The sequence below is a fragment of the Entelurus aequoreus genome, linkage group LG15, assembly GCF_033978785.1.
Source record: "Entelurus aequoreus isolate RoL-2023_Sb linkage group LG15, RoL_Eaeq_v1.1, whole genome shotgun sequence".
In the NCBI taxonomy this organism is placed as follows: domain Eukaryota; kingdom Metazoa; phylum Chordata; class Actinopteri; order Syngnathiformes; family Syngnathidae; genus Entelurus; species Entelurus aequoreus.
Window position 1 is genome coordinate 51,619,517 of NC_084745.1, and position 12,042 is coordinate 51,631,558.

The following is a 12,042-nucleotide window of genomic DNA, read 5'->3' on the forward strand; positions in this document are numbered from 1 at the left end:
GCATTTGATTGTTTACATTTGATTATTAGCAATCCGGGGAGGGTGTTAGTTTAGGGTTGTAGCTGCCTGGAGGTGAACTTTTATTGCGGTTTTGAAGGAGGATAGAGATGCCCTTTCTTTTATACCTGTTGGGAGCGCATTCCACATTGATGTGGCATAGAAAGAGAATGAGTTAAGACCTTTGTTAGTTCGGAATCTGGGTTTAACGTGGTTAGTGGAGCACCCCCTGGTGTTGTGGTTATGGCGGTCATTTACGTTAAGGAAGTAGTTTGACATGTACTTCGGTATCAGGGAGGTGTAGCGGATTTTATAGACTAGGCTCAGTGCAAGTTGTTTAACTCTGTCCTCCACCTTGAGCCAGCCCACTTTAGAGAAGTGGGTAGGAGTGAGGTGGGATCTGGGGTGGAGGTCTAGAAGTAACTCGATTACAGCTCTAAATTATTTTACTTATTACACACCATCGGTTTTATTGCATCTTAGTTGTAGTTTTGATTACTAAATTTGGAGGTGTTGAAATCGCCATGTAAAATTACTACACACTAAAAATGTTGGGTTAAAAAATAACCCAATTTTAACCCAACTGCTGGTTCAGAAAATTATTATTTGAGTTATTTCAACTCAACATTTTGGGTAATTTGTTCAACCCAACTTTAGCGTTGAATTATTTAACCAAAAAGTGGAGTTATGGTAACTTAATGTTGGGTTATTCCCAACCAAACTATAGGGTTGAATTATTTAACCCAAAAGTTGAGTTATGCTAACTCAATGTTGTTTGATTCGTAACCCAACTATTGGGTTGAATTTATTCAACACAAAATCTGAGTTATGCTCACTACAATGTTGGGTTATTCCAAACCCAACTATTGGGTTGCGCAATTTAGCGCTCCTTGACCCAATAGTTGGTTAAAAATGATAAATTTCACTGCTGGTTTGTCCTACTCCTTTCCAACTACTGATGAAAATTATTTTTATTCCAATAAAATATACTCAAAAGCAAGATATGAGTGACATTTAAAAAAATATTCAGTCAAAGACTGGACTCTAGGAAGGGGGTCCAGACTGAGGCCAAGGGGGAAAAAATCTCATAGCCATAGCACACATAAACATGTTACATAGAATCAACAAAACTTGCAACAGAGGGGAGAGAGTGGGAGCTATGGAGGCCGGCTGCAGCTGTTTAAACGCTACTCAGCCGTCCATCGCCCCTAAGGGAGCTAAGTCTGCTCGTGCCGAGTCTGCAACCGGATGTGACGTGACGTGTAACAAAGGTTTAAAAATATAGTACCGTTTGATCTTTCGTGAGTCGGTACCCTGTAGTACCGACAAAATTTGGACGGTATCTATAAAAATGCCAAATTCGGTACACATTTGTAGTCATAATAGGGTGGCTGTTGTTGGTCCTGCATAACAAAATTTGTGGCCATTCCCCAATCTTTGGGGTAGAGATGTTCAGATATTTTGTTACTATGAACCAGTTGTTATGCAGGACGGTCGTTCGGCAGCCACAACAACTCTACTGTGACCAGTTGACACACCTGGCAAAGACATAGTGAGACCCCGCACAGAACATTTAAAACTGAAGAAGCCACTTGGTTGAAAGATGAAACGTGGTCGACAAACAAGAAGAGTGCAGTTGCCTCGGTTCAACCTTTGCGCATTTCCACTCTTGAATGTTCCATGTTTGTGTTGTCTTGTCGCCGCATCCCCCACCCCCCTTTTCCAGAGAAAGAAACGTAGTGTCTCCATGAAAAAGAAGAGGCCTCGAAAGTCCCTTAGTAAAACTAAGGCCAAGCCCTTAAAGTTCATGGCTTCCAAAAAATCACCGGCTAAAAAGTTTGCCGCTAAGAAGAAGCGACAGATGCCTGGCTACCAAGCCACAGCGCCGGCACGACACAGAAGCAGTTTTAGGGTAAACGTTCAAGTCGAGAAATAGAAATTTCGAAAACCCATCAAGATTTTGAAGGGAAAATCTCTGATGGCCTCTCTCTCCGTGTAGAAGTAGCCTGGTAGTCCGCTTTAGAGGAACCCTGTAGTAAATAACCCCCAGGTCATACCTTTGTGTTAACACTCGCTTTATCCTTCTTTCCCTTTTCAACATGACTCAGCTAAACAATGTAGAAGGAGATTACAATACAGGCATTGACTACGGAACTGTAGATGATTCTCAGACTCAGTCCCCCTTTGCCACGCATGGACCCAGTGAGGTAATTTTCTTCTTCATTCTCGTTTGTTTGACATTCTCAAAAGCATTTTTGGTGACGTTTTGCCCGGGAGGATACACATCTGGTATGGAAAGACACACCTTGTTTCTGCAGAATCAATGTGTCTTTTGGGTAGCGTCTTTAAAGCCGAGACGGTTTCTAGGGATGCTCTGGATTCCTAGAAACAGTCTTGAGATTTTGACAGATTCTGCCTCTGTTGTCAAAATTCCCATCTCCATTTGTTTGTCCACGAATACCTCCAAGGTATATATTTTTGGGATTGGCGAGTGGCCACGCAAATATAAGGTAGTGCATATACCGTTTCTCATCCCATAACGAAGCTTGGTTCTGATAACCCTTAAGAACCGCGGTCAACAGCAACCAAAGCTTTCTCCCCAGCCTGCTATGAACCCTCGTTCTTGCCTTCCACAGCGTTCCATGAAGTGGTTGTGATTACACAGGCCCGTTCAGATCTATCATTCAGCGACATGGATTGGCGCCAGGGAAAACCTGTGTAATCACATTCATTCTGTGTGTTCGCCAAAAGTTGGAATTGAAGACGGCTAACTAAATTTGGAAGACTTTTTTTTCAATCTGGCAGTCATTCTGATTTATTTATTTCTTGACATTCCAGCCTTCCTTTGCCGTATGTACCAGTGAATGGTGCATGCTAAGCACAAAATAAGGCTGAAATACTATCAAGTCTGTCTAGACATGTATGATTAACACCCTTTTGACTGTGATTTTTTAAAACAAAAATGGAAACACCTTGTGTATTCCTTTGGACAAAAAACGAACAGTACTATAATTGCAACTTTTCGGAATACTCAAGGTGTTGCCATGCTTTTTTAAACCGATTTATTTCCATACATTTGCTCAGCTAACATTCTGCCGGCCGTTGCTTCCCCCCTTCTTTGCTTGTGTAACAACTCAAGGCTGTGGAGGAGGATGCAATCGGTGATTATGTCACCGAAGCCTCTCCCCTTGCTCCGGAGCCCGCCGTTGTCCCAGAAACGGCGGACAGCGTGGACATCGGTGCAGAAGCATATGACTTGAAGGACTATGACCTAAAGGAGTATGACTTGGGCGAGGGTGACAACAGGTTGTATGATTACGGGGCATATGATGAGTACGGCGCTGGCCCCTTGAAGCCTACGGACGAGGACGTGGGGCCTGGGGTGGCTGCAGAAACGGAGAGCACCGTAAGTACCACACCCCGACCTGGAGGTCGAGGGGTGTGTGCATGTGTGCACGTGTGAGGGGACTCATTCTTTCTTCCAGTGCACATCTTTTTTAGTTGGCATGGGAAATTAATCATTGGCATGTTGAGTGTGGAGTTGAATTTGGATTTGATTGACTTTCTCTAGGGACAGGTGCATCTCATGGTGGGTTTGTCATGACAGAATACTTCCAAATATTCAAAAGGATCTTGTTCTTTTTAACATATTCCCATCGACTAACCACCAACCATCCACATACCCATCTAGCCCAACCATCCCTACTGTAACTCATCTAAACTCTTGATCGTATACGCAGTCATACGGTTCTAGCTTGAAAGGTGCAAGAAACCCCACAGCTTGATTCATCCACCAATTAGAAGACAAATTTCCGTGTTTTTCAACTTGCTACTCCAAGGCTAAACCCCGGTTTCCCCCTTAAGAGAGGAAGGTTCCTTTCGTCTTAACCCTAGCCCTTGTCGCTCAAAGCGTAGCTCATAAAACGCCCTAAGAAATAAGATGACATTTACTCAACTGTCGTGAAATCTGTTTGTTTGGCGCTATGAAGTTATTATTAGCTAGCTACAGTGGTGTTATGATGAGCTATTTTAAAGTAAAAACAGCTTTTAAAACATGCCAACTGTAAATTCCGAAATTGAGTCTTTTATGAAATGTATTCGGGTCGCGGAAGAAGATGGATGGATGTAGTAAATTGTAGTCCGTTTGCTGCTCGATTGACATTGTAGTTTACTAGCTACAACAGCATTAGCTAGCTCATACGATTAGTTATTTCGGGGGGAAAAAACAGCATTCAAAACATGGCTAGTGTAAATTTAGAAAATAGGTCAGCAGTGTAATTGTTTGTGAAATGTAGCAAATTGTAGTCAAGTCTGTTTGCTGCTAATCTGACAGCGAGGTTCACCAGCTACAACCGCGTTAGCTAGCTCGTGTGACGAGTGATTTTAAAATGTACAAAACAGCATTCAAAAAATGGCTAATGTAGATTAAATTAGATAAATGGTCAAATCATTCATGAAATGTCGTAAATTGTAGTCAAGCTGTTGGCTGCTAGTCTGACATTGTAGTTTACTAGCAACAACGGCGTTAGCTCGCCCATATGACGAGTCATTTAAAATCTAAAAAATAGTTTTCAAAACATGGCTAATGTAAATTTAGAAAATAGGTTAGCAGTGTAATCATTCATGAAATGTAGTAAGATGTAGTCAATCTGTTGGCTGCTAGTCCCACATTGTAGTTTACTATCAACAACCGCATTAGCTAGCCCATATGACGAGTCATTTAAAAACAAAAGAAATAGAATTCAAAACATAGCTAATGTAAATTTGAAAATAGGTCCGCAGTGTAATTGTTCGTGAAATGTAGTAAATTGTAGTCAAGTCTGTTTGCTAATAATCTGACATCGTAGTTCACCAGCTACGGCCGTGTTAGCTAGCTCGTATGACGCGTGATTTTAAAATGTACAAAAAGTATTCAAAAAATGACTAATGTAGACTCAATTAGTTCAGCTGTTAAATCATTCACGAAATGTCGTAAATTGTAGTCAAATTGTTGTTGGCTGCTTGTCTGACATTGTATTTTACTAGCAACAAGCGCGTTAGCTAGCCCATATGACAAGTCATTTATAAACAAAAAAATAGCATTTAAACATGTAAATTTGAAAATAGACTAGCAGGGTAATTATTCGTGAAATGTAGTAAATTGTAGTCAGGACTGTTTTCTGCTAATCTGACATCGTAGTTCACCAGCTACGGCCACGTTAGCTAGCTTGTGTGACGAGTGATTTTAAAATGTACTAAAAAAGCATTTTTTAAAAATGGCTATTGTAGATTAAATTAGATGTCAAATTACTCATGAAATGTTGTAAAATGTAGTCAAGCTTTTGGCTGCTAGTTTGACATTGTAGTTTACTAGCAACAACCACGTTAGCTAGCCCATATGACGAGTCATTTAAAAACAAAACAAAAATAGCTTTCAAAACATGGCTAATGTAAATTTAGAAAATAGGTTAGCAGTGTAATCATTCATGAAATGTAGTAAATTGTAGTCAAGCTGTTGGCTGCTAGTCCGACATTGTAGTTTACTATCAACAACCGCGTTAGCTAGCCCATATGACCAGTCATTTAAAAACAAAATAAATATAATTCAAAACATAGCTAATGTAAATTTGAAAATAGGTCAGCAATGTAATTGCGCGTGAAATGTAGTAAATCGTAGTCAAATCTGTTTGCTGCTAATCTGACAGCGTAGTTCACCAGCTACGGCCATGTTAGCTAGCTCCTGTGACGCGTGGTTTTCAAATGTACAGAGCACCATTAAAAAATGGCCAATGTACATTCAACTATTTTAGCTGTCAAATAATTCGTGAAACGTCGTAAATTATAGCCAAGCTGTTGGCTGCTAGTCTGACCAACAGGATTTCACAAAGTTTCGATTGCGCTAATTTGATATCAGTGCGTCCCTGTATCGTTCCTTGTTTACATTGACGGAGATGTTGACTGATAATGAACTCCCGGGTCGGTATAGTGCCGGAATCTACCAACAAAGTTATTACACCTGACAAAAACAAACTGATGTTGTGCACAAAAAATAAATTGAATGCATCTCTTTATTCCTCTTTCTGTTTGCATGCCAACACAAATGTGTCCCCACCTTACAGTAGTGAACAGTTTTGATCGATCACCAATGCATTCACTAACATTTGCCCGTTTTCACTTCTTCCTCCCTCTGCCTCTGAGATATGCTAGAAGATGACACCCGGTATATCTCCTTGTGTCGTCGCAGGTCGCTGGGACCGGAGGAGTCCTGGGCGTCAAGGGAGAGAAAGGCGAGCCGGCTGTGATTGAACCGGTGAGTCGAGTCATTTCGATTGAGATGGAAACACACTTATTAGAGATACTCATTTACAGTCCGTCCCGTAATGCAGTGTTTTTCAACCTTTTTTGAGCCAAGGCACATTTTTTTCATTGACAAAATGCGGAGGCACACCACTAGCAGAAATCATTAAAAAATTAAACTCGGCAGCCAATATTGACAGTAAAAAGTTGTTGTCGCAATTCCAAACATGGCTTGTCGTGATCACAATATGCGGGAGGCAGAGTGCAGGTAAAAAGGTATCTAATGCTTAAACCAAAAATAAACAAAAGGCAAGTGCTGCTAAGAAAAGGCATTGAAGCTTAGGGATGGATGGCTATGCAGAACGAAGCTATAACTGAAATGGCTGCAAAGTAAACAAAAACAGAATGCTGGACGACAGCATAAACTTACAGCGTGTGGAGCGGCAGACGGCGTCCACAAAGTACATCCGTACATGGCATGACAATCAACAACAAAATAACAACAACAACCAAATTCCCGAATTTTCCAGAATTCATGGTTTTCCAAATCCCTATTTCCTTGTTTTCATACTTTCCAAACATGTTTTTGTCTAAATAAAAATACTTCAATTTACAGCAAACTACCCATCAAATTAATAAAATTATCAATAAATGTTACGTTGTTCTTTACTTTATTTTATCTTCATTTACTATTACTGTAAATTGAAAAAAACTACTACTGTTTTTTGCGGTAAACTTACCAGTCTTTAGTTGATATATGGAATAATTTGAAGTATAAATATCAAAACTGAACATGGAAAAGAGCATTTTTTAAAAAGTGCTAGAGTGAAGAAAATTACAAATTGACAAATTCCAAAAAATTCCCAGATTTCCCAGAATTTTCAGTTTTCCGGGACATTTTTCCCATTCAAAATGAATTGGCCATTTTTCAAACTTCCACCAATTCCACATTTTTCAACCGATTCAAACCATTCCAACTTCAACACATTCCACCATCCTGGATATTCAAAGTACCCTTTTTCCAAGTTTAAAAAAATTCCAGGATTTTCCAGAATTCCTGGTTTTCCAAAGCCCCTTTTTCCTTATTATCATACTTTCCAAACATGTTTTTGTCTAAATAAAAATACTTAACCTTACAGCAAACTACCCATCAAATTAATAAAAATGTCAATAAATGTTACGTTGTTCTTTACTTTATTTAATCTTTTTTTACTATTACTGTAAATTGGAAGAAAAAAAAACTACTACTGTTTTTTGCGTTAAACTTACCAGTCTTGAGTTGATATATGGAATAATTTGAAATATGAATATTAAAACAGAACAAGAAAAAAAAAATTTTTTTTAAAAAGTGGTAATGTGAAGAAAATTACAAATTGACAAATTCCAAAAAAATTCCCAGATTTCCCAGAATTTCCAGTTTTCCGAGGCATTTTTCCTATTCAAAATTAATTGGCCATTTTTCAAACTTCCACCATTTCCACATTTTTTAATCGATTCAAACCGTTCCACCTTCAACACATTCCACCATCCTGGAAATTCAAAGTACCCTTTTTCCAAGTTCAAAAAATTTCCAGGATTTTCCAGAATTCCTGGTTTTCCAAAGCCCTATTTCCTTATTATCATACTTTCCAAACATGTTTTTGTCTAAATACAAATACCTAATCTTACAGCAAACTACTCATCACATTAATAAAAATGAAAATACATTTTACTTTGTTCTTTACAGCATATTACTGTAAATTGAAAAAAACTACTACTGTTTTTTGCATTAAAATTTTGTTGACAGAGCTGCCGGTTTTTTACTGTAAAATCTTTTTTTAACGGTATATTACTGTAATTGGAAAGACGGTACATTTGTTTTTACGGTAGAAAAACTGGCAGCTAAGTTGCCAGAGTAAGAAAATAACTTGTACTTTTTTACCATTAACAATATAATGTTGTAAAAACAATGTCAATTTAACACCATGCATTATAGGTCTTGTCTCAAAGTAGGTGTACTGTCACCACCTGTCACATCACGCCGTGACTTATTTTGAGTTTTTTGCTGTTTTCCTGTGTGTAGTGTTTTAGTTCTTGTCTTGCGCTCCTATTTTGTTGTTGGTTGTCCTGTCATGTACGGATGTACTTTGTGGACGCCGTCTGCTGCTCCACACGCTGTAAGTCTTTGCTGTCGTCCAGCATTCTGTTTTTGTTTACTTTGCAGCCAGTTCAGTTTTAGCTTCGTTCTGCATAGCCTTCCCTAAGCTTCAATACCTTTTCTTAGCGGCACTTGCCTTTTGTTTATTTTTTAAGCATTACATACCTTTTTACCTGCACACTGCCTCCCGCATATTGTGATCACCACAAACCGTGTTCCCGACATCTACAAAGCGATTAGCTACCTGCTGCCACCTACTGATATGCCGGCACATTTGCGGATTATACGTTTGTAATTACTGGTTTGCATAAAATATTTTTAACCAAATTAGGTGAAATTACATAATCTCCCACGGCACACCAGACAATATCTCACGGTATGGTTGAAAAACACTGCCCTAATGTTTGTGATGTGAGACAATATTTGTTTATTTCAAGGGCATGCTGATTGAAGGACCACCAGGACCCCCTGGGCCAGCTGTGAGTACACAGTTCATAACAACCACACCAAAAGTAGGTATTCCAATGTGCATTTTGTTTACTAACTTGTTGTTTTTTAAAGGGTCTCCCAGGTCCCTCTGGCCTGCACGGACCCCCAGGCACTGCTGGAGATTCCGGTGACAGAGTAAGTTGATTTTCATAAGGATGTGCATTTTTATTTGTATATAGAAATGTTCTCTGTGAAGAATGTTGTCGACCCATTTTGAGTACTTAACTACGTAATACGTAAACATGCCCTAATGCAGGGGTGTCCAACTCAAGGCCCGGGGGCCCCATTTTATCTGGCCCGCAAAACACCTGGAAATGATACGTGTCAATAAAGTACTTCATATTTTCTTACTAAATGTAATAGATTTTTTAAATTTTGACAGAAAAAAATACATGTACTGCTTGAAATTGCATGCCTTTTAAACTTTAATAGTATCCAATATTGCAAGAAATATTACAGTATATTATCATACTTTCCAAACATGTTTTTGTCTAATTAAAAATACTTAACTTTACAGCAAATTACCCATCAAATTAATAAAAATGACAATACATTTTACGTTGTTCTTTATTTTATTTTATCTTTATTTACTATTGCTGTAAATTGAAAAAAACTACTACTGTTTTTGCTATAAAATTACCAGTCTTTAGTTGATATATGGAATAATTTGAAATATAAATAGTAAAACTGAACATGGAAAAAAAAAAAAAATTTTAAAGTGGAAAGTGAAGAAAATAAAAAATTGACAAATTCCAAAAAATTCCGAGATTTCCCAGAATTTCCAGTTTCCGGGACATTTTTCCCATTAAAAAATGAATTAGCCATTTTTCAAACTTCCACCATTTCTACATTTTTTCAACCGATTCAAACCATTCCAACTTTAACACATACCACCATCCTGGAAATTCAAACTACCCTTTTTCCAAGTTAAAAAAAATTCCAGGATTTTCCAGAATTCATGGTTTTCCAAATCCCTATTTCCTTATTATCATACTTTCCAAACGTGTTTTTGTCTAAATAAAAGTACTTAACTTTACAGAAAATTACCCATGAAATTAATAAAAATGACAATAAATGTTACATTGTTCTTTACTTTATTTTATCTTTATTTACTATCACTGTAAATTTAAAAAAAACTATTACTGTTTTTTGCGTTAAACTTCCCAGTCTTTAGTTGATAAATGGAATAATTTGAAATATAAATATTAAAACTGAACATGGAAAAGAACATTTAAAAAAAAAAGTTTCACTTCCACCATTTCCACATTTTTTAATTGATTCAAACTGTTCCAGCTTCAACACATTCCACCATCCTGGAAATTCAAAGTACCCTTTTCCCAAGTTAAAAAAAAATTGCAGGATTTTCCAGAATTCCTGGTTTTCCAAAGCCCTATTTCCTTATTATCATACTTTCCAAACATGTTTTTGTCTAAATACAAATACTTAACTTTACAGCAAACTACCCATCAAATGAATACAAATGACAATACATTTTACGGTGTCCTTTACAGCATATTACTGTAAATTGAAAAAAACTACTACTGTTTTTTGCATTAAAATTTTGTTGACGGAGCTGCCGGTTTTTTACTGTAAAATTTTTTTTAACGGTGTACTACTGTAATTGGAAAGACCGTACATTTGTTTTTACGGTATAAAAACTGAAAGCTAAGTTGCCAGAGTAAGAAAATAACTTGTACTTTTTTACCATTAACAATATAATGTTGTATAAACAATGTCAATTTAACACAAAAATCCTGGCAACTAAGCTGCCAGCTTTTTCCGTAAAAAAAAAAACCCCAAAAAAGTGGTACTGTTTTTAAAATGTTGTAAAAAAAACAAAAAAAAAACACTATATTTTACAGTAACATTTTGTAAATGTTTTACTGTAAACTGGACAGTCTACTTAAAACAATTTACATAATTAATAATGAAATCCAGAGGCAAATTCATACATTATTCACTGTTACAAGCGGCCCTCTGATGGCCAACTGCCATGTGGCCCTGAATGTAAACCAGTCTGACACCCCTGCCCTAATGGCTCTGGTGCATAAACCCTCATAGTTTAGTATCAAATGCATTTCTTACGTGCTTGTTGTTTCAAGGTAATTATGATCTCAGCTGCTGCAAAAGTTAATTACAGCTAGCACAGGATTTGATTGTGTGTTCATACTAATCACTTAATCGGTTAGGCAAACCTTTAGGTTAAATCTGCTGAGTTTGCGCAACACCTACAATAAAAATGTATTTCCGGCAAAAAGTTAGCTATGTACTCTACTGTAGTTTATCCATTCGTGCATATTCAGGTGTATTTTATTACGTACATTGGTTATTTTGTCTCGCCAGTACATGAATGTGGTCTTTAACCCGGTGCACAAATATGCCTGAAAAAGACGTGTTTCAGCAAGTTGATTCGACAGTTTGCACTGAGTTATGAATTTTTGTTTGCTCGGTGGACTCAACCATGTCAACACACACAACCGCCAGCATCCATCGGCATGTTTGTTTTGGACTGCGGACAGCAGCTCCTTGATGGACATTTACTGCAAGATTTCTGCCTTTCTAAGATGTTTTATTATCCATGTGATCAACACAATGCAGTTTATTGTTGTTTCTGAAAGTGTCCCGCCCATGTTGGGCTTTTAAAAAACACAATGCTCCCAGCAGGCACGAGACATTGATACAACGTCGAATATACGTACGTGTTTTTAAAAAAAAACTGACTTTGAAACAACGTTGCAAAATAGTTGTATTAATAAATTGAGACATGGTTGATGTCCAACGCTGGATCCACGTTGTTGGTCGGGAAACGACCAAGTTTCAATGGCCAAATCAAGCTGACGTTGAATAAACGTTGTCAAAAAGCATGTTGATTCGACGTTGCTTTTGTGTTGTAGAATATTGGTTGGGAAATTACCAAAATTAAACGGTCAAATCAACATCAGAACCCAACATTGATTAAACGTCGTCAAAAAGCACGTTGTTTCAACGTTATGTTTGAGTTACTCAACGTCAGGACCTACTCCAACAAGTTCTCAACGTTGTTTTAAAGTCTCTTGCCTGCTGGGCTTGCTTTATTCATGTATCAGATTTTAGGTGTGTGTTTTATGAAATTCATCCCAGTTGGGAAATGAGATTCAAGAATG

The 12,042-nt window shown here is 37.6% G+C and overlaps 1 protein-coding gene across 1 annotated transcript in view; it reads left to right on the plus strand.

Moving 5' to 3' along the window:
• Positions 1-12,042, plus strand: part of col11a1a (collagen, type XI, alpha 1a) — a 201,585-nt gene that overhangs the window by 92,106 nt on the left and 97,437 nt on the right. The window contains 5 exon segments of the mRNA XM_062021721.1: positions 2,106-2,204; positions 3,137-3,403; positions 6,221-6,286; positions 8,848-8,889; positions 8,972-9,034. Coding sequence (XP_061877705.1) covers positions 2,106-2,204; positions 3,137-3,403; positions 6,221-6,286; positions 8,848-8,889; positions 8,972-9,034 — 537 coding nt within the window.